General features: G+C 36.3%; 1 protein-coding gene across 4 annotated transcripts in view; it reads right to left on the reverse strand.

Moving 5' to 3' along the window:
- Nucleotides 1–25,626, reverse strand: part of DHX36 (DEAH-box helicase 36) — a 49,693-nt gene that overhangs the window by 14,464 nt on the left and 9,603 nt on the right. For 2 of the 4 annotated variants that reach the window (XM_063620261.1, XM_063620264.1), the window contains exons 4-15: nt 23,967–24,005; nt 22,047–22,217; nt 18,572–18,651; nt 17,455–17,529; nt 17,170–17,336; nt 15,364–15,445; nt 10,270–10,410; nt 9,874–9,976; nt 9,110–9,197; nt 4,544–4,599; nt 3,000–3,064; nt 1,812–1,955 (exon numbers count right to left, since the gene is read on the reverse strand). In XM_063620261.1, the coding sequence (XP_063476331.1) occupies nt 1,812–1,955; nt 3,000–3,064; nt 4,544–4,599; nt 9,110–9,197; nt 9,874–9,976; nt 10,270–10,410; nt 15,364–15,445; nt 17,170–17,336; nt 17,455–17,529; nt 18,572–18,651; nt 22,047–22,217; nt 23,967–24,005 (1,211 nt within the window). The remainder of the gene's footprint in view (nt 1–1,811; nt 1,956–2,999; nt 3,065–4,543; nt 4,600–9,109; nt 9,198–9,873; nt 9,977–10,269; nt 10,411–15,363; nt 15,446–17,169; nt 17,337–17,454; nt 17,530–18,571; nt 18,652–22,046; nt 22,218–23,966; nt 24,006–25,626) is intronic. The other 2 variants (XM_063620262.1, XM_063620263.1) reach the window with 2 other exon arrangements.

Here is a 25,626-nt window from a genome sequence, read left to right on the forward strand (position 1 = left end):
GCATCACCTAAGGTCAGGAGTTTGAGACCAGCCTGGCCAACATGGTGAAACCCCATCTGTACTAAAAAAAAAAAATACAAAAAATTAGCTGGGTGTGGTGGTGTGCTCCTGTAGTCCCAGCTACTTGGGAGGCCGAGGCAGGAGGATCACTTGATCCCAGCAGGCAGAGGTTGCAGTGAGCCAAGATCGTGCCAGGTACTCCAGCCTGGCAACAGAGTGAGATTTCATCGAAAAAAAAAAACTAGATGTGAAGAGGTGACCATATTCATGTATTCTCAAGTAGAATAGATATTTCTTTAGGCTCTTGCTGCTATAGGAACAAAAATGAATTCTAAAAATCTTAGCTATTTTTTCTATGAAGTCTACATAGACCCATTGTCTATTATATACAATACCTGAATACCTCTCCAACAGAAACTAAAATAAGAGTACCTCCATTGAGAGCCACATAGTATAGCTTCTTCTGATCTCCAAAATAATAAGGCTTTGCTAAAGGAATTTTTATCCATGGAGCCTACAAAAGACTATTTTCCTTTTAAATTAAAACAGCAATTCCACAGTTAACCTACAGCACAGGAGTGAGGACGAAGGATTAGTATTTAGCTCTATTATTGTTTCATGGAACACATCTAAGGCTTAGTATGTTTATTATTCACATATAAAGGTGTGCCAAAACCTGTTCACTATGGTGAATACTTTCTGAATCAATATTTAGAGGTGATGGGTCTACATGGGAAAACCTCAGTCTTTCTGGGTCCCTTATCAAGTTATTCCCTGATAACTGATATTAGGAAGGTATACTTCTTTGACTAAACCATGATTTTGGTTCAATAGCATCAACTACCTAATAAGCTGTCTTGAATTCAAATTATACTGGGATAATGTGCAAAGATTACAGCAAGTCAGTCAGAGCTTTATAGATACTGTAAAACTTAAAACAAGGGGTTGATAAATGGTCTGTGAAGTTTTCTTTCAACTCTCCTTTTCTTAAGTCTGTATCGAAAGATTAATGGAAATCTCTTATTCTATCTGTAAGAGGCAAAAGAAAAACCCTCTTCTGAAAGTCCATATATGGCTCTTATCACTCATATGAATAAGTGCAGAAATACTGTGAAATATGCATTAAAGTCCAATTCTTTGTAAAAGTTCAAGACAAATCATTTTTCCTACCATTAAGACAGAGATAGTTTTACTTCTTAAGTTATTGTGACATTATGAGGAAAAGTACTTTCCTTGTGCTTTCATTGAAAACTACTGGTGAAAAATCAGTACTGCTATAAAATTCAGTGATTAGGAGCCTAGACTGTGTAGTCAGAATGCCTGGATTCAAATCCTGGCTCTGTAATTTAGAAAGCTATGGGACTTTGGACAAGTCATTTAATTTCCTTGTACCTTACTTTCCTTATCCATAAAATGGATATAATAACCTACCTCATAGTACTGTAGTGAGGATTAAGAAAGTTAATATGAATCAAGTGTTCAGGAGATGATCTGACACTCAAAAAGTATTAGTTGCTATTACTACACAACATATACTTTAAAAAAATGAAAACCAACTATTACAAGTAACATAGCTTATTAATCAAATTTAGAAATTGAAGGCAAAAGATTCATAAAATAGAAAACTTGGCAGATATTTTTCCAAACAAACTACGATTAAAACAACTTTCCTATTTAAAAACGTTTTGCAGTAAGCTCAAAATAATAAGAAAGGTAACTCTTTTAATAAATATCTTTAAATGCCAGCATCACATTTTATTACACAAAATTTTTGTGTGTTCTAAAAGCTTTGGACAGAGTTCCCACCTTACCTTCCAGCTCGACCTTTTCTCTGTTTGGCATTAGCTTTACTAACCCACTCAGCGGACATTGTACTGATATTGTTCTGAGTATCAAAATGTGTCTCTTTTATTTTTCCTCCATCTATCACATAAACAACATCATCTATGGTAATGCTGTTTGGAAAACAGATATATAAAATGTTAAAAAAACACACACACACACATCAAAAGCACTATTAACCTATAAAAGACCTATAAATAGGGATTTCACAGCATTTTTTTTTTTTTTTTTACTGCATCAAATGATTTTAGCCATTCAGGATTTTCACTACTCTTCACACCCACATTTACCAATATTATAGGGATCGAGTACCTAACAGTAGGCAGTGTCAGGCACTGTAAGTAACAGCACAGTATTAGTTCTTCAGATCATATACTAAATTCTTACTTGCCTACAGTCAAATATCACAGGTTGCCTCATACCTAGCACTATGGGAGCCCCAACGGCATGGTTTAAGATCAGCTTCCATAAAAGAATCTGTTTCAGTGACTAAACTACATCTTAGTACCTCCAAGAGAATACAAGAACATTTCAAGGCTGGATATAACTAATTACCAAATATTACCCCCAACCAGAAACAGGTGAAAGGACAAAATTTACCTCAGCTCCCGTGTTTCTTTAGGAAAACAAAACAAACAAAATCCAACACCCAAAATGCTATTTCTGAGCTAAAGCATCACTATAGGTTAAAAAACCCCCACAAAACTGGCCATGCATGGTGGCTTAGGCCTGTCATCCCAGCACTTTGGGAGGTTGAGGCAATAGGATCATTTTGAGCCCAGGAGTTAGAGATCAGCCTGGGCAACATAGTGAGACTCCATCTCTACAAGAAATTTAAAAAATCAAACAGGTGTGGTGGCACAAGCCTGTAGTACAAGCTACTTGGGAGGCTGAGGTGGAAGGATCACTTGAGCTGAGGAGATCAAGGCTGCAGTGAGCCATGATCATGCCACTGCACTCCAGCATGGGTGACACAATGAGACCTTGTCTCAAAAAAACCCACAAAAAATAAAACTATGCTCACTGCCATAAAAAACGTTTTATTTTTAATAAATTACAAGGCATGTGGTAGAGAAAAAAGATTAAGGTATATAAACACTTTATGGTGTTTAAAACTTATGTAATCATCAGTATTTGATATTTAAAACTATTTTTACCTAGTCTCCGCAATGTTGGTAGCAATTACTATTTTCCGAACACCAGGAGGGGTTCTTTTAAACACCTGTAAAAACAAATACATCAGAATCACAAAAGTATACTAACTTCTAATACATTATATTTGTAATTAGAGGAATTACCTCAGATACTGTTCATTTTTAGCATTCTATATTCATTCACTGATATATACATCTAATATTTATCGATGTATTTATGAAGTATAGATCATTTTCAATATTGCAAAATTATCTTTTGGTAAACCACACTAAATCTCCCACAGATGTCACAATCTTATCACAAACAAGATTTCCAATGAGGTATCATTATTTAAATTTACAGCAGTTTTTTAACAAAAGCTGGAGGTTATAAAGTAGAGGGAGGGATATTTATGTTAAGGACAAGAATAATGAAGTCAAATCTCCACGGGTAAGAACACTGAACAATCACAGGCAGATGCCCAACCCAGCAGAATAAATGTCAACTGTGCAGCTGTACCAACCACTGTCTACTAGCTTGAGATCAGATTGGAGTGAAAAAAAAAAAATCCTCTTTAAATGGGGAATTCTACAAATACTGCCCCACAACCCGACAATGTCACTAAAGTAGAAAGAAGATAGGTAATCAAGTACCACTGGCGATAATGCAAACAAACAAACAAAAAGCATAAACTTATCCCTTCATTTACAAAACTGGTAATCAATACAGAAAATGTTTCCCAGGCTATTCACATACTCTCCAGCAAAGGAATACATAATTTACTAGGTTATGGTGCCAAAGATGAATACTTCCATGCTGGATACTCTTTCAGCCTTTGGAATCAAGCGTTTTCTTTCTTGCCCCCTCTCTTCTCTCAGGTATGTACTCTGTATCTAATTCGTGACTAAGGTACCAGCAACAAAAATATTAAAAGGGTCTCAAAGAAAAATATCTTGATGTTTTCTTATAAAAAGAGAAAAGGATAAACTAGAAACGGGGAGAGGAGCAGGTTTTCTAATCAATTTCATTTTCCAAGAACCTGCAAATACTATAGATCATAAAATTATCTTGCCTCTGAGAATGTAGTGTTCACTCTAACTAGGAAAGCGCTTGTATCTGATGGAGCCAAACATTCATAATACATTATTAAAACAAGAAATTTTATACCTGTGAATATACTGATTTTGTGAAATTAAATCTCAAATCATCATCAAACTGTAGTATGTCACAGATTATTAATTTCTAGGTTTGGTTACTTTTAGTAGTACTCACATACCTTTTTCTCTTACTCAGGAAACCCAACCAAGTTACTGGTGAAACCAATTCTTTAAACTTTTCCCTAATGTAAACAAAACTAATCTGATTTGTGGGTTATCCACTGATATTCAAGTTTTTGAGCAATCATCCCCTGAAGACTCATTTGCAAAGGTTCTCCAAGAAGTATTTTTTACATGAATTACTATTTGAAAATGCTCCTTAAAAAAAATAAAGGAAAACACGTAACAAGCAGTCCTTAAAGCTTACCTCAGTTTGAAATACATTTAACAAATGTATCCATTTAACATACCTGTGTCTGGTTAACTGTAGGCATCAGTGAATGTAAAGGTATAATTAAAAATTTATCTGAAAATTAAAGAGAATTAAATTTTAAGATAAAGAGTTGCAGAAAACTCCATCAAACACATATGAGACAATGAATTCAGAAGCTGAACCACTCAATTCTTTTTTTTGATAAGACATTGAACATTATTTAATGAAAACAGCTAAGCCATCTGAGTTATTGACAAATTGCCCATGTGTTTAAGTGAACCAAGCAATTCTTTATTTATATTTCTACACACAAACAGACCAACTTAATTTCTTTATAGTCTTGTTTTCTGAGTGCTCCAAGTCCAAGCTAACATTTTGTTCTGTTAGTTTATTTCATATTGATAAGTATTTTCCCCAAATTCTTAAAGAATGCTCAAAAGTTGGGAGTAATCTTCTCAAATTACACCAATAAAAATTGAATGAATAGACAAAAATTCTGTTTAACACGAATATGTTTGTACACTTTGGGTGATCCTATTTTTCTGTTGAGACAGGGTCTCACTCTGTTGCCCGGGTGAGTGCAGTGGTGTGATCTCTGCTCACTGCAACCTCTGCCCCCTGGGCTCAAGTGATCCTCCCACCTCAGCCTCCCGAGTAGCTGAGACCACAGGCATGCACAACCATGTCTGGCTAATTTTTGTATTTTTTGTAGAGATGGGGATTTGCCATGTTGCCCAGGCTGGTCTTGAACTCCTGAACTAAAGCAATCCATCAGCCTCAGCCTTCCGAAGTACTAGGATTATAGATTACAGGCATGAGCCCTGCACCTGGCAATCCTCACTATTTTAATCAAACCGATAATATCTAAATTTTTAGAGCAAATTACTTATTAAATACCCATGTCCTAGTTAGAAAATAATGAAATAGTCCTTGTTAAAAATAATATATTCCAGGCCAGGCGCGGTGGCTCATGCCTGTAATCCCAGCACTTTGGGAGGCCGACGCGGGCAGATCACGAGGTCAGGAGATCGAGACCATCCTGGCTAACACGGTGAAACCCCGTCTATATTAAAAATACAAAAAATTAGCCGGACGTGGTGGCAGGCGCCTGTAGTCCCAGCTACTTGGGAGGCTGAGGCAGGAGCACGGCGTGAACCCGGGAGGTGGAGCTTGCAGTGAGCCAAGGTCACGCCACTGCACTCCAGCCTGGGCGACAGAGCAAGACTCCGTCTCAAAAAATATAATAATACATTCCAAAAGTGACCTACATTTTAAACATATTTTGTTAAAAATATAAGAAATTCCTACTTTTTAAGTTTCCAAATGAAATAGCTCAAGCCCATTCATGATTATTAGCCAACACAGAAAGTCTGGTGTAATATAGTGATGGGTGAAAGGGAGAGTATTAAGAAAGCAAGGGTTAATTTCACTTTTAACTATGCTTACGAAAATGCAATCTGACTTAAATGCCCAAACGATTCAAGTCAGCTATATTTCCCTAGAAAAGAACTGTTGTTATCTAAAGGATATGATGATCCCCATGGACTCTGACTGACTGTGAAGAGATTTTACGAATCTTAAAAATAAAAAGTAGTAAACAGCTACCAAGCAACTGATGTTGCTAAAAAAGAATGCTCTGAATTACTTGTTTCTGTGATGGTATGAAATATTACAACTATAATATTCGAGCCAAAAATACTTAACTTGAATTGAATCAAGCTTTCAGATATAACTTCCAAGTTACAGGAAATAAAGGTTAAGAGAGAATCAAATGAAATGATAGCATAAAGAGTCAGACAAATTCAGAAAGTTGGACTTATTAGAGAACAACTGGCCTGGTCTTTTCTATGACTTTATTACCATGAGGAAAAGCAGGGAGGGGAGGGGAGCAATGTTCTAGAGCTAGATCAAAAGATGTTGATATTTTCTGTAGTTTGAGCAGGCTAGTTGTGAAAGACACTTTTCAGAAAAATGGGAAAATCTGATTACGGACTGGATTATTAGATGGTATTAAGAATTAGGTACAATAAAGACATGATGGTTATATAGAAAATTGCCTTTAGAGATTCTTGCTTATACATTTAGAAATGAAATGTGACAGCTGCAACTGACTTTAAGAAAAAACTAGGACTGAAAAAATAATTGTTGGCACTGAAGTCATGGATATATATATATGGTATTCATTAAGATTCTCTAGTTTTGGCCGGTTGCAGTGGCTCACGCATGTAATCCCAGCACTTTGAGAGGCAAAGGCAGGTGGATTACAAGGTCAGGAGTTCAAGACCAACCTGGCTAAGATGGTGAAACCCTGTCTCTACTAAAAATATAAAAATTAGCCAGGCGTGGTGTTGGGTGCCTATAATCCCAGCTACTCAGGAGACTGACGCAGGGAACTGCTTGAACCTGGGAGGCGGAGGTTGCAGTGAGCCGAGATCGTGCCACTGCACTCTAGCCTGGGAAACAGAGCGAGACTCCACCTCAAAAAAAAAAAAAAAAAAGTTTCTCTAGTTTTTTTGTATGTTTAAAATGTTTCATTACAAAAAGTTTAAAAAGTTAGCCAGGGATAATAAAAGTAAAAACAATTCTGTTGAAGACTATATAATTGGGAAAAAAAAATTATATTGCTGACACAACTAAGAGAGTTAATGAGAACAAAATCTATACTCTTATGAAAAGAAAAAAACAAGAAATTGATAAGCATTTAATAAACTGAGTTTCAAAACTCAACTCCTCAGCACAGAGTTAGGCCAATTTTCTCCCCATGATAGTGGTTAACTATACAACTGATTATCAAGGCTAAATTTTTTTCAAAATAATTTGAGAAAAAACACTCAAGTTCTGGAAAGATTTCCTTTAAAAGGAATTGAGCTGGTAGTGGAAATGTATACATTAGCAACTCTTTCCTTGAGAATAATTAATTCAAAATAGAAAGTTAACGAAGTCAATTATAATAATCTATAAAATCACACCCTTTTCCCACTCTCCATCACATACACTAAATGATAATGTTATATTTTGGTATATATCTTATCTTTATTGGTAAATATATGCACAAACATTTTTTAAAATTATAAGTACACTATACAATAATGTTTATAATAATGGGGGAAGGAAAGGTCAGAGTTAGAAGATTTAGCCAATAAAAAATTCGAGTTGTTTGAAAAATTCAGCTGTCTAATCATGACAAATTTTTCTATAAAGTTATCACACAAAAAAACAGAAAGCAGTATTTCTTTATAGAGAAGTCAATTAGATCAAAATACTTTGCAAGCTAGATAGTAAATAATTTTAATTACAGAGAATGCTTTCAGAGCATAACAGGATTTAACAAATAATATACACATTTATTATTTTAGTCAATACAATTAGATCAAAATATTTTCTAGTGCCGATAAATTTTGCCTGGCTGGGCGTGGTGGCTCATGCCTGTAATCCCAGCACTTTGGGAGGCCGAGGCGGGTGGATCACGAGGTCAGGAGATCAAGACCATCCTGGCTTATAAAGTAAAACCCTGTCTCTACTAAAAATACAAAAAATTAGGCGGGCATGGTGGCGGGTGCCTGTAGTCCCTGCTACTCAGGAGGCAGGGCGGGAGAATCTCATGAACCTGGAAGGTGGAAGTTGCAGTGAGCCGAGATCGTGCCACTGCACTCCAGCCTGGGCAACACAGTGAGACTCTGTCCCAAAAATAATAAATAAATAATTAATTTTATCAAAAGCACTTTAACAGAGTGAGGTTAGAAATTATATTCAGAGGCCACGCGTGGTGGCTCAAGCCTGTAGTCCCAGCACTTTGGAAGGCTGAGATGGGAGGATCACTTCAAGTCTGGAGTTCGAGACCAGCCTGGTCAACATAGTGAAACCCCATCTCTACTAAAAATGCAAAAAGTCGGCTGGGCATGGTGGCACATGCCTGTAATCCCAGCTACTCTGGAGACTGAGGCAAGGAGAACTGCTTGAACAAAGGAGGCGGAGGCTGCAGTGAGCCGCGATGGCATCACTGTACTCCAACCTGGCAACAGAGCAAGATTCCATCTCAAAATAAAAAAATTATACTCAGAACAGTAAAAATTAAATAGAATTTTCTTTGTAGTTTTTTATATTTGAAGTTAATGACTGCTGAAAATACTCAATTTTACAGAAAAAAATGTTCTCATTCATTTCTCTAGAGTTCATATGTTTCAAAATATGCTGTTCATACAGGATCAAAATCACTTGAGGAATTTTAAAAACTTCAGATGTTCAGGTCACACTCTTAGATTTGGGGTGATGATGGGTCTAGGTATCTGAATCTTAAAGAAGCTCATGGGTGACTCTGTTGTATATTCAGAATTCAGAAACACTGGGCCAAGGGATTTCTTTTTTGCAGCAGTAAGTGAAAAAATGAAAAACCTCACATACCTATGCTTTAAGAGCCAATTTTATTAGGCAAATTGTGAAAAAGAAAGAAAATATTCTCTTCATAATACTAAATAAAAAGCTTCACCTTCATCTGTGACCTAGTAGAAGCAACACTTCTTCGAACAAAAGAAAAAAAATACACATGCCATATATAATTCAAATACCACTCTTTGAATTACAGTAAAATACATTTACATAGTACCTGATTTAAACATTACTTGTGACATCAAGAGATCATGTAAAGTGCTGATATTGTCCCAGCCTGGTAGAAAGACCAGTATCGCACCATCCTATATGAAGGGGAAATAGCCATTACAAAGGATCACATCAACAAAATGCAGTAACAGTAAAATTGTGTGCACACTGAAGTCTCCATTAAAATTATACTAGCTCAGGATAATTTTCGTTAATAACTAAAAGTATATAAGCTTTTTTTTTTTTAAATTATTGTTTTTGAGATAGAGTCTTGCTCTGTCACCCAGGCTGGAGTACAATGGCATGATCTCGGATCACTGAATCATCTGCCTCCTGGGTTCAAGTGATTCTCATGCTCAGCCTCCCAAATAGCTGGGATTACAGGCCTGTGTCAACACGCCCAGCTAATTTTTGTATTTTTAGTAGAAATAGGGTTTTGCCACGTTGGCCAGGCTGGTCTCAAACTCCTGGCCTCAAGTGATCCACCTGCCTCGGCCTCCCAGAGTGCTGGGATTACAGGCATGCGCCACCGTATCCAGCTAAGCTCACTTTTAAAAAATGAGATTTATAATCCATATATTTGTTTAGTCTTTTCTTCAAACAGGTCAAATGCCTAAATCTTTTGCTACTATGAGATGATTTCTAGTATCAAAAGTAATTTCTTCCAGTCTATTTCATAAGCATTTAAGAAAATTGTATTTTTCATGGCCTTGATACATTAATAAAATTAAAATTATGTTAACTGAAGAAAGAAAAATAAACAAAACTAACCTCTTCTTCCAGAACAATGTATCGGATAAGGGCAACAATCAAATTCAGATCAACTTTATCATCATCCATCATTTCTATAACATCTACAGTACTTGCAGAATACCTATCAAAGTTAAACACAAAGTCACGAAATACTTAATCAAGTTTTCTGTTAACTTGCTATAAAAGCTTAAAATTAACTCAATCTGCAAATGGAGGAACATAATCTACAGATCAGAGAGAGTTACTGGGGTAACAGTGCTTAAAAGTCAAATCAGCACAATATTTAGCTCGAGTAAGAGACTCACAAGGCTCTCCTTTAAGTATGTACAGATTCAAGAAGATGCCCCCAGCCCCTGGCTTTTTGTTTTAGTTATTTAGCCACTGATTTCTCACCTTCAGACAAAATAAACTTACCTTCTTCGCAGTTCCCTTACATAATCTGGCCAACGTTCTTTATATATTGCTTCTTTTTCTTCTTTTTCTTGTCTATTTACATGCCCTTGCATGAAACCCCTCTTAAACTGAGATCTGTGTTCTTTTTGTTCTGGAACATACCTAAAATAAAAACATTCTTGAATATTTTCACTTTTTTGAAACTCTAGTTTTAGCTAAAATCTGTGATATTTTATATTCAGGATTTTCAAAAAGGATTCTAAAGAACATTTGCATTATGCTTTCAAGTGAATGCTAGCTAAAATATCAGTTTGTGTTCATTAACTTATAAAACCTGATATTTTGGACAAAAATCATTCTTCTCTATTGAAGTACATAAACCTATAGACCATTTTTAGTAGTCAAAATTTTTAAAGAAGACTAAAGTAAGTAACTTTTACCTTCAATTTTAAGTTTGCTTTAGAACAAAAGTTAACATTAATGTAAGTCCAAATCTGACTGCACATAAGAATCGAATCCCTCAGAGAGCTTGTAAAATACAGACTCCTAAATCCCATCCCTGATGATTTGCATTTGGTAGGTATGCCTTGGGTCTGTTAATCTAAGAATTTTAATTAGTGCCCGCAGAAGATTCAGATAGTATATCCAGATCTACAGACCCACGCTAGAGAACTATTTAATTCTGCTCAGTCACACAGTTGTAGCTAATGGCAGATGCAGAATCAGTATTCAAGTCTCTTATATGTCAATCGAGTGCTGTACTATGATTCTACTACCATCCTGTAGTGATTGCTAAAACCATAGAGGGCACATCTGGACAATAATTCTACCTATCATTGTCAGTCCTGCGAGGCACGAGGTGGGAAAAGACAAAAATGAACCCACACTTTAACCCCAAGGAGTCTCTGAGCTCAACTAGAGGACAGCATCTAGATGGAATGGGGGAGGGGTTGGAGCATGGACTCCAATTAATCAGAATTAATATCCTTACTCCGCTACTGACTAGCTGTGTGACCTTAGACAAGGCATTAAACATCTGGCCTTTAGTTATCTTATTTGAGAGATTAATGTTTGTAACAGTACTGGCATGAGATTTTTAAAAATGTGATAAAGTAAAAAAAAAAAAGTGATAAAGCCTCATGTATAGCAGACACCCAGAAAGTGTTAATCCCCTCCCCTATTCAGTACCTGTGACCCAGAATTCCCCTAAGTCTTCGATACATACAGAGGCACCTACTTGAGGTATGGCAACCTAAGACACAGATTGGTCCTAGTCAGCAGGATGGACCCAAAGTCGGCTCCCTTCCCAGAAACTGCAGAACAGAGGTAACCTTCAATCCTCCCACCTCCAATCACAACCCTCCATATCATCTTGCCCTGCTCTTGTTCTGGTCATTGTATTTTCTTTGCTACCTCCCTGCTGTGCAGCTCTTCTTCTGGGAAGGGGATAGCCGGGAGCTTCTGATGAAAATCTCTAACCAAGGACTACCCTCATTCAACTCTCCTCTTAGAGCTGATGAGCAGATGGCAAATGCACAGATACCATCTTTTTGCTTCAAGAGACTGCTTGGCTACAATTCCATATGCATTCCCTGACATCCAGGGAGCTTAAGAAAGCAAGTTTCCATCAGGTGCCTTCAGATTATTGATCCTCAAAACTTTGTTTTCATTGTTGCCAAGCAGTTGCCTATTATTTTCCTGGCAAGCAATTGCTAAATGTGTCATGATAGGGTGTGGGACACATGGTAAAAAGTGGAAATGAAGAGGGAAGTGTACAGAAAATTTATGGCCACTGATGATAAAATCAGGACATGGAAGACCATTACGTGCTGTCTCTCTGAGGCTTTTAGTATGTTCTACCTTCTCTGATACATACATTTCCCTCTTTCCTACTTTGACTTCCACTGCTTTCCTAACTTGCCCAGTCTCTACCTAATATATATAATCTAATTTCCAATATACTCTTCACTTCCCTTAGACTTTATATATAATAGCTTACGTGTCTCCCTGTCTACAAATAAATTCTGAGAGCATATACCAAGTCTCTCCTTGCTTTATGCTCAGACCCTAGCACAGTGCAAGGCATAAAGCTTAATAAATACTTGTGAAATAAATGCCTGGACAAAACTCAGCAGATTTTTCTTCATGTAAAAATGGTTGTAGGACCTTTGCTCTCACCTTCCACTCACACTTCCTGGTTTTCTTAAGAGAACTTCAGAGTTTTGAAAAATCTCATCCCAAGTGTTTCTACATCTATCCCCCAATCCCCTTTTTTTTTGAAACAGGGTCTCCCTTAGTCACCTAGGCTGGAGTGCAGTGGTGTGATCTCCACTCACTGCAATCTCCGCCTCCCAGGCTCAAGAAATCCTCCCACCTCAGCGTCCTGAGTAGCTGGGACTATAAGCGCATGGCACCACACCCAGCTGACTTTTGTATTTTCTGTAGATAGGGGGTTTCACCACATTGCCCAGACTGGTCTTGAACTGCTGGGCTCAAGTGATCTGCCCTGCCTCTGCCTACCAAAGCATTGGGATTACAGACATGAGCCACTATGCCTGGCTACCCTTTTTTTCATTCAGATTTACCGTAGGTCAGGCACTGTGCTATGTACTAGTTACTAAAATAAGACAAAATCCTGGACCCCGAAAAGTTTGAAATCTAGTGCAAGAGGCAAATATAGAGATACACTACACAATAAATAACATAAGGGTTATAAGAGATATGATACAAGTGGTATAGGAATACAGATGAGAAAGAACTAAAGGTAGGGCGTGGTGGCTCACATCTGTAATCCCAGCACTTTGGGAGGCCGAGGTGGGCGGATCATGAGGTCAAGAGATCGAAACCATCCTGGCCAACATGGTGAAACCCCATCTCTACTAAAAATGCAAAATTTAGCTGGGCATGGTGGCATGTGCCTGTAGTCCCAGCTACTCGGGAGGCTGAGGCAGGAGAATTGCTTGAACCTGGGAGGAGGAGGTTGCAGTGAGCAGAGATCACGCCACTGCACTCCAGCGTGGCGACAGAGTGAGACTGTCTCAAAAAAAAAAAAAAAAAGAAAGAAAGAATTCAAGTCTGTGAGAGGATTTTTTTTATATCATCAATAGTGTACACATGAAAGGATGGAGAAGATGGCATATAAACGTCTAAGAGGAAGAAAAACATAACAGCGCAAATTCATGAATGAGAGGGCATGGCATGCTAAATACACCATTATGGAATGGTATACTTAGCACAAGCAGGCCACAGGACACATGACTGGGAAATGAGGCTAGAAAAGACGACAGGGACACGCTGTAAAGGGCCTTGGAATGACCAACTAAGGAATTTGAACCTGATCCTATGGGGCTGTGCTTCTCAGCCTTTTCCCATCAAAGAATACAAATACAATTCTATACAAACTCCTGGAGAAGTCTGCTAGCAGCAAAAGGCCAGTGGTCAGAATGCTGAGGGAATCAGTAACTTGGGCATACCAGCTGAGGTGCTCTGTTATAGCCATGGCAAACCAAAAAAGGTTCTTAACAGTTTGTTGAAGAGATACCACATATGCAAGGAGCTTGCCCAGGAGAAGAAAGCTCACATGAACAAATTGTTTTTAGGAAAATATATGGCAGCAATCGTAACAGTGAAGAACATAGTACCAAAAGAGGAACTATTGTATTAGCACAGGGGAGATAGTAATGACCTTAGCAAAGAAATAAAAATGAGAAGGCATGTTCAAGAAGAAAATTCCCAGAGTTTGTGTGTGTTTGAAGGCAGTACAAAATGACTTGGATTAACTTGGTTACTCAGTGTGTAAAACAGTTGCCATACTTGCCTGATACACACAAACTTTTGATTTATAGGTCAGAAAATTAAGTGGAGGATAATCATTAACCATTATAAAGTATGCCAGGCAAGACACATTGTTTTATTTTTTTTTATTTTATTTTTTTTTGAGATGGAGTCTCGCTCTGTCACCCAGGCTGGAGTGCAGTGGCGCAGTCTCGGCTCACTGCAAGCTCCGCCTCCCGGGTTCACGCTATTCTCCTGCCTCAGCCTCTCCGAGTAGCTGGGACTACAGGCGCCTGCCACCACGCCCAGCTAATTTTTTGTATTTTTAGTAGAGACGGGGTTTCACCGTGGTCTCGATTTCCTGACCTCGTGATCTGCCCGCCTTGGCCTCCCAAAGTGCTGGGATTACAAGCGTGAGCCACCGTGCCCGGCCCATTGTTTTATTTTTTTGGTGGGAGAATATAAGATAATAATTTAGGCTTGAGACATGTTAGGTTCAAGGCATCTGTGGTACTAGAATACTACTGAGTAGAAAGCCAGTTCAAAGATCAGGAGAAGCTTCAGTTCTGAAGCTATACTACTGAAAGCTGTGAAAATATAGAACTACAGTCAGGGATATAAACAGGTTTGCACAGTGAAAACATAAATGATTGAGAAGACTGGGGGAAATTATATTTAAAGGTTGGGCAATGGAAGCCAACAAAGGAAAGTGAAAATCAGGCAGGAGAACCAGCAAAAGGGCTAAAACACTAAAGACAAAGGTTCCCAAACTTTGCTGCCCAGGGATCTTCAAAAACCACTGACGCCAGCCAGACGTGGTGGCTCACACCTGTAATCCCAGGACTTTGGGATGCTGAGGCAGGCAGATCACTTGAAGTCAGGAGTTTGAGACCAGCCTGGCCAACATGGTGAAACCAGTTTCTACTAAAAATACAAAAGTTAGCTGGACATGGTGGCACACACATGTAATCCCAGTTACTTGGGAGGCTGAGGTGGGGAGAATCACTTCAACCTGGAAGGCGGAGGTTGCCGTGAGTGGAGATCGCTCCACTGCACTCTAGGCTGGGCGACAGAGAGAGACTCTGTCTCAATTAAAAAAAAAAACTGATGCCTGGCTACCACCTCAGACATTATAATGTAATTTAGGTAGGGAGTATAAATCAGGCATCTGGATTTTAAAAAGCTCCAGGTAATTTTAATGTGCAGCCAAGTGTGGCTAATTCCCAGAAAAATGTTTTACAAGGAAGTAGTCAATGGTGGGTTTCTGAGACTAAAGTTTGACATGAGAAAAGTGATATATTAGTACTTTTTAATGTTTTTTATTTCCTAATGTTTACGTACCTTATTTTTTCAATTACATCTTCCAAAAGATATTCCACGACCGGAAAGGTAAAACCAGGTATATGTATCATTGGACAGTTACCTATTACGGCAGACAAAATATAAGCATAAATTTGTACTCGAATGTTAAAAACATTAATATACTGTAAATAGGACAATGACTCTATTAGCACTAATTCCAGAAAATGGTCCTGTAGCTTTTACAGTTCTACCCTATTTTTCCACATCTACTTTAATAAAAAACAGCAGTCCAGTCTTCACTCAATACCATTTTACTGCTACCAAACTGTACATACATCTCACAGTTCTACAAAATAACACAGAATATCAAAGAATAGAGTTTTAACTTGAACTCAAAATCCATTAGTTAGAAGCCTATTTTCTCTTCATCATTAACCCAGATGGTACCATAATAGAATATCCAGAATATCAAAGTTTTACTGAATTCTAGATAAGCATTACTACTTGTAGCACCCGGAATTAGCGGAAAAAGGTAATCAAAACCTAAACAAATAGATTGTTACTATTTCAAAATTACTAATAAAAAAATCACTTCAGTACTGTTATTTAAATGCTCTTTACATTTCATAACAAGCGAAACAAGCAGTACACACTGTAAAAAGCAAACATCACATCAAAGGTCAAAATACCTGAGCAGGTATCACTGCTCTACCCATGATGTGCATACATTTGAGCAAGGTACTCAATGTTAGTTCTACAAGTCTCATTTAAAAATAACAATAATAGGCCGGGCGCAGTGGCTCACACCTGTAATCCCAGCACTTTGGGAGGCCGAGGCAGGCGGATCACAAGGTCGGTAGATCGAGACCATCCTGGCTAATACGGTGAAACCCCGTCTCTACTAAAAATACAAAAAATTAGCCAGGTGTGGTGGCGGGTGCCTGTAGTCCCAGCTACTCGGGAGGCTGAGGCAGGAGAATGGCATGAACCCGGGAGGCGGAACTTGCAGTGAGCCAAGACTATGCCACTGCACTCCAGCCTGGGTAACAGAGCAAGACTCCGTCTCAAAAAAAAAAAAAAAAATATATATATATATATATAAAAAATAAAAATAACAATAACAACACCTACCCCGACTAATCTTACATGGTTTTCAGTATTAACTGGGATGTATTTTAAAGGACTTTTAAAAAGCTGATAAGAACATTTATTAAACATAAATATATTACATTGTAATTCCCTCCCTTTCCCCCTCCTTCCTTCACAAGTATAAGCAGGAAAGACAGTGAGGATTACTTTTAAAACAATGTGCTTTGCAGCTGGTCCAATCTAGGTTCGGCTTGGGAAAGCTACTTAACTGCTCTGAGGCTGCTTTCTCATCTGTAAAAATGTGAATGATAATAGTACCTACCTCATAGAGTATTATAAAGACTAAGACAGACAAAATGGCAAATATACTATCTGGAACATTGAAGGTGTTCCATAAGTGATCACTAGCAGTATTAGCAGCAAACTGCCACCCTTACCTGTGATAAAAGCCACAGAAAAATGACAGAAAGAAGTTTATAAAATTATGCAAACCTGTGGTTTGACTTCAATGATGCCATCTTAATTGTGCGGTGGTACCAAGAAGAAGCTACCTGTCCTCACTATAAGAGATGATGCCACCATTTAAAAATAGACCCAATTGTCTAATCCATGAAACTGGAGGGTAGAATAATATTAAAATAAAATTAATAGCTAAACATTCATTTTGACTACTCTTTACCTAGTACCATATTAATTTTTTTAATTAAGTGGTTTTCTAGTACTTTTTCTAATGTAGTAACTATACATTTTACTCACCAAAATATTCTGAAAACTTTTCCGCATTCAATGTTGCACTCATCAATATTACTTTCAAGTCAGATCGAAAATTGAGAAGATCTTTAACAACAGTCATTAAAACATCTGACTGCAGATTTCTTTCATGGATTTCATCAAGTACGATATGACTAACACTGGACAAATACCTAAGGCAGAAGTGTGAAGTACAAAATTTTAAAACCATTTTTCTTTAACTAGTAAAATCCAATTTAATAATTACATCTTTTGATAATACTTATATTTCCTTAATTGAAACATACTCACGGGTCTGACTGGAGCCACTGAAGGATGATTCCTGTTGTACAGTATAAGATAGAACCCTGTTTCCTTGGCAACCGACTGTGAATGAAAGACATGAATTAATAAGTCTTGGTTTTCTCTTCTAACTACCACAAAGGTTTATATCTTCAATTTTAGAAATGCTTTCAGTTTTAATGAAAATCTTCTTACTTAATTTTTTAGTTATAAGAACACCTACCACAATGGGGTAATGGGAAATACTTCAAGTTCATTATACATTATCTTTGTTGTCACTGATACAATGTTAATTTCTTTTAAAAGACATGACCATTGACATTCAGACAACAACTGAATTACTTATGGCACCTAAATATTTGGTTCATAATTGGAAAGCTCATTTGAAAAGGCAAATGTGTCAGGCATGGTGGCTCAGGCCTGTAATCCCAACATTTTGAGGCTGAGATGGGAGGGTTGCTTGAGCCCAGGAGCTCAAGACCAGCCTGGGCAACATAGCGAGATCCAGGCTCGAAAAGTAAAAAAATTAGCCAGTCACGGTGGTGTGCGCCGGTAGTCCCAGCTACTTGAGAGGCTGAGGTGGGATTACTGCTTGAGCACAGGAGTCTTAGGCTGCAGTGAGTTGACTGCACCACTGCACTTCGGCCAGAACAAGAGTGAGAACCTATCTCTAAAAAACATTAAGTAAATTAAAACATAAAAAGGCAAATGGAGTTCTAAGCTCCAGAAAAGGACCAAGTATGTACTGCACAGTGGAGTTAGATAGGGGGTTAAGATACCAAAATCAATAAAAAAAAGTCAGTCAGAAGTGTGTGGAGGTGGTACTGAAAGGTATAGAACACAATCTTTTCAGAGAGTAATGGTCTACTAATCTATGTCCAGGAAAAATGTTTATTTTTCTAATCATTCCAAATATAAAAGCACCATTTAAAAAAGGCAATCCAAGTCTGATGTGGGGTTAAAAGATAAATTTGTGGCAGCAAGCCATCTATGCTGCAGTTACTTTAAATGTTAATTGTAATAGTAATAACTGTCATAAAAATGGGGAAAATATCTTTTCTTTTGAATCTCCAGCTTCAAAGTTTCACTAAAATCTGCCTGTATATAAGAAGTGAACATTTCTTACCTCTGGAGACGAATTTGATATCCAGTACTATTACCATTGCCACAAGATTCTGCCCTTTCTGCAGCTACTCTTTCCGCAACCTTTAATTCAAACAAAATATAAAGAGAATATAATTTCCTTTAGACCAAATATCCTGAATATCCATGAAAATCTAGGACTGTTGAAAAATTGTTTTTCAGATTTCTAAATGAGTTAAAAAAATAGATATTAAAATCTGAGATATCTAAAACTGAGATATCTAAAACAGTGTGTGCCTCTCTTAGCTGTTTATGTTTATTTTTCATTTCCTCTTATAAAGTCTTTTAAGGCCAAGTTCTCTATCACTAGTTTCAAAGTGCCTTTCTATAGCATCCTCTCATTAATTTATACTTCTTTGGTCTTTTTTAAGAGTTGTAAATCAAGATCTAAGCTTGTGGAAGTTATGTGTAATTTGAAAGTAATTACATATTGATACTCTTCCCTTGTGTTTTTGTTTGTGATAGGGACTGGTGTTGAATTTCTAGATCTTGGTCATGTTTTGAAAGTTATGACTGCCAAAAATAAGATTTGGAAAGATGAAATGCTATAATCTAATACTGATTTGTATAACTAAAAGTAACCAACAGTTATTCTGTGACAGAACAGTGATAATAAGGGATCAGAATAGAAAATGGCATAATTTCTAAGAAATAATACTTTAGACGTAAAACTTTCCAACAAGTATATCTAGCATACACTGACAGATCACATTAACCTGTCTACTCAAATTCCAACAGATGGTGGAAAAAAAGAAGAGAAAAATTACCTACTTAGCATTTCTTCCTACTATCAGCATATACAGTAACTGCTATATATTAGTGAAAATATTTAAGTCTAGCTACAAAACTGTGTTATGACAAAAGTGGTTTTTCACCATTCTGTAATTTTATGCAATTTCCTGGAATATAGTCCCCATAAAAGGGTGAAGACTACCTGAAACTGAAACTACTAGAAGAAAACCTGGGGAAAAACTCTTTTGGACATTGGTCTAGGCAAAGAATTTATAACTAAGACCTCAAAAGCACAGGCGACAAAAATAAAAATAGACAAATGGGAATTAACTAAGAAGTTTCTACACAACAAAAGAAACAATCAACAGAGTAAACAGATAATTTCTAGAACAGAAGAAAATATGTGCAAAGTATTCATCCAGCAGTGGACAAATACCCAGTATATACAAGAAACTCAAACAACAACAACAAAAGACAAATCATCCCATTAAAAGGAGAGCAAAAGACAAGAACAGACTTTTTCAAAAGAAGATATTATACAAATGGCTAACAGGTATATGAAAAATGCACAACATCACTAATCATCAGAGAAATGCAAATTAAAACCACAATGAGATATCTTACCCCAGTCAAAACGGCTACTATTAAAGGGTCAAAAAATAATAGATCTTGGCGAGGACATGGATAAAAGAGAACTCTTACATATTGTTGGTAGGAATGTAAATTAGTACAGCCTCTATAGAAAACAGTATGGAGATTTCTCAAAGAACTAAAAATAGAGCTATCATTTGATCCAGCAATCCCACTACTGGGTTTCTAACCAAAGGAAAAGAAATCAATGTATCAAAAAAAAAAAAAATACCTGCTTTGCATATTTATCACAGTACTATTCATAACAGTAAAGATACGGAATCAATCTAAGTGCTCATCAATGGATGACTGGATAAGGAAAATGTGGTGTATATATACATACCACAATGGAATACTATTTAGCTCTAAGAGTGAAATCATGTCGAAATAGACACAGAAAGACAAAATACCATATTTCACATAAGTGGGTGCTAAAAACCAGATATATGTGGACATAGAGTGTGGAATGACAAACGATGGAGACTCAGAAGAGAAGATAGGAGGGGGATAGATGATGAGAAATTACTTAATGGGTACAATGTATATGATGTGGGTGATGGACACCCTAGAAGCTCTCACTTAACCACTATACAACCTATGCATGTAACAAAACTGCACTTGTATCCCATAAATTTACACACTTTTTTAAAAAGGGGTGAAGTCTACTGCTCTTTCTTTATAGTACTTCTTAGAAACCAAAGCTTAAAACATATACTGTATTTACTGCCAAATGCTGTCATAATTGGTAATGTTTTTAACCACAGATTCTATATTAAATGACTTAGACATATGATAAAACAGCACTGTCATAAAACCAGTCAAACACAAATCTTTATAATTTATACACAGAATTATATAGCATAAGTAAATTCACTATGTACACTGAAATATGACAAGAAACCCCAAACAGCTTTAAAAAATATATAACTCACATATTTAACTAGGTCATCTAACTAAAAACAACAAAGACAACAAAATCAATGTACAGGCTGAGTATTCCTCAGCCAAAATGATCAGGACCAGAAGTGTTTCCGGTTTCTATTTTGGAATATTTGCATTATACTTGCCCTTGTTAAACATTCCGAATCTGAAAATCCAAAATGTGAAATGCTCTAGTGAGCATTTCCATGTTGGTACTCAAACAATTCTGGATTTGGGAGCATTCTGGATTTCGGAGCATTCTGGAATTCATATAGTCAACCTGAACTAACAGTTACTTATAACTGTTACTTAAGTATGCCTTCCCAAAATTTTGGACTTGACAAACCAGAAACAATACCTTATTTTTCCTCATAAATTTCCTCTTACTGAGTAGCTGCATTCAAAAATGACTGACTATGGTCGGACACAGAGGCTTATGCCTGTAATCCCAGCACTCTGGGAGGCTGAAGTGGGCAGATTGCTTGAGCCCAGTAGTTCAAGGCCAGCATGGGCAACATGGCAAAACCCCATCTCTACAAAAAATACAAATATTAGCCAGGTATGGTGGCACATGCCTATAGTACCACCTACTTGGGGGCTGAGGCAGGAGGATCACTTGAACCCCAGCGGTTGAGGCTGCACTGAGCCGTGTTATCACCACTGCACTCCAGTTTAAGTGACAAAGTAAGACCCTGTCTCAAAAAATAAATAAATAAAATAAATCACTGACTACAGAAATGCAGCTTAAAAAAAAACAAAAAAAAACAAGATTTCCCATTTTCACCACCATTCAGTGTATTTACATACTCAAAAAACGACAGAAGTAAAAAAAATATTAAATAAACCAAGTAGTAAAATTTAAAGAATCGAATGATGGAGATTATTTGAAGCCTGTAATCAATTCTATAAATATTTTATCTATTTCATTCTTGTGAATACGTACTGAAATTTGCCTGGATGTAAAGTTTATCTTGAATTCATAAATATCTATTATCTGTTAAGAGACAGGTTACTCAATTTTTTGGGCTTTATTACTAAACATGTTAAGCAAATATTTGCTTTCATAGTCACCAATCCTAATCCTAACTAAGAATCACTCCACACCTTCAGAATCAGTAGGTTCTAGAAAGATTACTTTTAAAAAGACATTTTTAATAAGTTAAGAGCTTACTTACTGAAATGGCACTAATTCTTCTTGGCTGAGTACAAACTATCCTGCAAGCAGATCCTTTTCCTCTTTCAATGTAGTTATCCAAAATGAACTGAGTAACTTGAGTGGTTTTGCCACAACCAGTTTCACCACTTATTACTGTTACCTGATGGTTATCAATTAAATTTACCAATTCCTATTTCAAAAGGGAAAATAAGGAATATCACATGTTGACTAAGTCTGAAAAAAGATACTAATCAAAATTCGACCAAACTGAAGATAATTATTTTTAACAAATATATTAATGCTTTCTAAATTTTGCCATATCCAATACTGGCAGTTTGGATATCTGGATCTACCAACCTGCAAGAAATAAGTGCACCAAATTATAAAGAACAAAGCCAAAGCACTGTTAAAGAAAAACATATTGACATAAACAAGAAGAGACAGCTTATAAGTTCCATGGAGAAGAATTAAAATAATGTTGATATGTGGGGCTACTAAGTACAGAAGCAAACTCCTGGCCTAAACAACTACTGAGGACGTTACAAATTTATACCATAATCTATAAATATGGCTTTGTCTGCAGAACAAGTTTTGTATGCCATTTTAGGAGCAAGGAAGAGAATACTGTATTTTAAAATTACCTCCTATCAAATAATTAAAGTCATTAAATATCTAAACCAAAGCTATCTAGAAAACCTTGTATTTTGGGAAGACGTTCTTCTTCAAAATTGTATATATTAATATTTTTAATAATAATATTCACTGTATAAACAAAGTCATCTTACTACCTCAAAGGGATGTTAGGGGTTATTTTCACGTATAAAACAATTTAACTTGAAAACCTACCTTTTAAAAATTCCCCACTTAGGCTGGGCATGGTGGCTCATGCCTATAATCCCAGCACTTTGGAAGGCTGAGGCAGGCGGATCATGAGGTCAGGAGATCAAGACCATCCTGGCCAACATGGTGAAACCCCATCTCTACTAAAAACACAAAAATTAGCTGGGCGTGGTGGCGGGTGCCTGTAACCCCCAGCTACTCGGGAAGCTGAGGCAGGAGAATCGCTTGAACCTGGGAGTCGGATGTTGCAGTAAGCCGAGATCGCATCACTGCACTCCTGCCTGGCGACAGAGCAAGACTCTCTCTCAAAAAAAAAAAAAAAAAAAAATATATATATATATATATATATATATATTCCCCACTTAGTCTAACACATTATACATACGTAGACGTGTATATATCAGAAAAAGTTTTACGTTTGAACACTGAATTATAGCTGGTAAATACTGAGAAGTGAAATGTGACTTATCCAATCAGAATTTACTGGAAGTCTTTAGAATGCCAGGCACTGTTCTGAGTCAAGAGACACAGAGTGAACAAAACAAATCCTATCCTCAAGAACTTACACTGGTCTGGGAAGGGAAGACAAACAGATGTCAGGTGGTAACAAGTGCTATGAAAAGCAAAAAATAAAGTAAAATAAAATAAGGTTGGGAAAACAGAGAAGGATGAGAGACCCTATTATTCTACACAGGGTAATCATATTTTAAGATATAGTGTAATAAATTAAAGAACTGTATTTTTAGTAGTACTTTTTTGTACACTGACTTTAATACATTAATTTGTGCATTATTTTTAACTGAAGTGTTTGATCTTGACTTAACTGCAAGGTATTTATCCAAAGTAACTTATAGGAGGAAATTTTACTTTTTAAATTTCAAAGATTTCAATTATGGACAAAAACAGGAGAAAACATCAGGAAAATTGTTTATGAACCTTTTTTTCTTTTTGTCCTTAATTCAAAAGAATAAAATTAACTTCCAATACTATCCTGTAAAAGAAAGTTCATTAATTTACATTTTTTCTTGATATAGAGCTTTACAAAAAATTGTGTATTTAATTTGCAAATCAAATTAAATAGTGGAAAAAAGCACTTTACCTTTTGTATTCCATATGAAGGCAGCTTTTCTCTGAAATGCTGAAATTTAAAAAAAGTTTTAAATTTTCACAGAAGATATGTAATCAAATTACAATCATGGTGTTTAGGATACATCACAGGGTAAATTCGCTAGAATCCACAAGTATTTTTATTATCTTATGGCTTGTGTAAAAACATTATAAATAATAATTTACCAATTCCTTTTATGTCTGAAACATTCAAAAGCAGAACTCCATTACATCCAGCAAAATAGAGACAATGCTTTAAAGTCAGTGGCAGTAAAATGAAATCGGATCTGCCCTCTAACAGCATTCTAATGATTGCTACATTACTTTCACTATTTTTCAATATGTTTTATATATTCATCTTAGATTTGATTTCTATATTATGTTTTTCCCACCCAATAGTGCACTATTTACTAATACATTAGGCACTGGAGCAGATTCAAAAATTTCAGGATATACTTGCCTTTGAGTGTAAGAGAAAACTTAAAACAAGTAATATCTGCAGTCAGAAAATCTGGTACTGCCATTTTAGAGCTGTGATCTCAGTTAAGTCAAACTTAAAAGTATGAATGCCTCAAAGATTTTATCTCATAGGGTTGCCACAAGATCTAAATGAAAAACCTTTATATAAAAAGCAAATACGAGTTTCTGACACATATAAGCTACTCAATGAATTTCAAATGTATTAAATTACAATTAGAATACTACAAAAGGAATGACTATTTTTCCTATATTTATGTGACAATTTCTTCCTAATTCTGAAAACTTTTATGGAACTCTATACCCATATTACATAAAAACATTTAAGAAGCAGTACTGTAGTTTACATTCAACTAGGTACACATAATGTAAAAAAAAAATCTTCAGTGGCATAAAGTCAGCTTTAACAAACACCCTTTATTAAAATGGAAAAAACTGGCCAGGTGTGGTGGCTCACGCCTGTAATCCCAGCACTTTGGGAAGCCAAGGCAGGCAGATCACGAGGTCTGGAGTTTGAGACCAGCCCGGCCAGCATGGTGAAATCCCGTCTCTACTAAAAATACAAAAAGTTAGCTGGGCATAGTGGTGCACGCCTGTAGTCCCAGCTACTTGGGAGGTTAAGGCAGAAGAATTGGTGGAGGTTGTGGTGAGCCAAGATCGTGCCACTGTACTCCAGCCTGGGTAACAGAGCAAGACTCCATCTCAAAAAAAAAAAAAAAAAAAAAAAAAAAAATAATTAAAAAAAAAAAAATATATATATATATATATAACTAATAAATAAAGAACTGTCTTTGTAATCTAGTATTATATTATTGCCATGTTTGTTATGGTCAGGTAATTCTCACCAATACCATAAAAATAACAGTCAATGTGAAGACTGAAATGAATTCTAGTGATTTAAAATAACAAAAGCTACCACACTTATCTTACCTTGTAATAACTTATCTTGTAATAATTTTTAAATTATCTAAAAACTATTTTAATGACATAAGTATTAACACCCCAGGTAGTAAAATGTTACCATCTTAACACATAAGTATACACAAGCTATTCCACTGCATTTCAAACTGGCATTAATCATATTTGCTTTACACGTGTAAATGCCACTGGAAGGAGAGGTATAGTCCAATATTCTTTCCCAAAGCAGCCAAAGTTTCTATTTGTTAACTTTTGAC

This window comes from Symphalangus syndactylus, chromosome 17, assembly GCF_028878055.3.
Source record: "Symphalangus syndactylus isolate Jambi chromosome 17, NHGRI_mSymSyn1-v2.1_pri, whole genome shotgun sequence".
In the NCBI taxonomy this organism is placed as follows: domain Eukaryota; kingdom Metazoa; phylum Chordata; class Mammalia; order Primates; family Hylobatidae; genus Symphalangus; species Symphalangus syndactylus.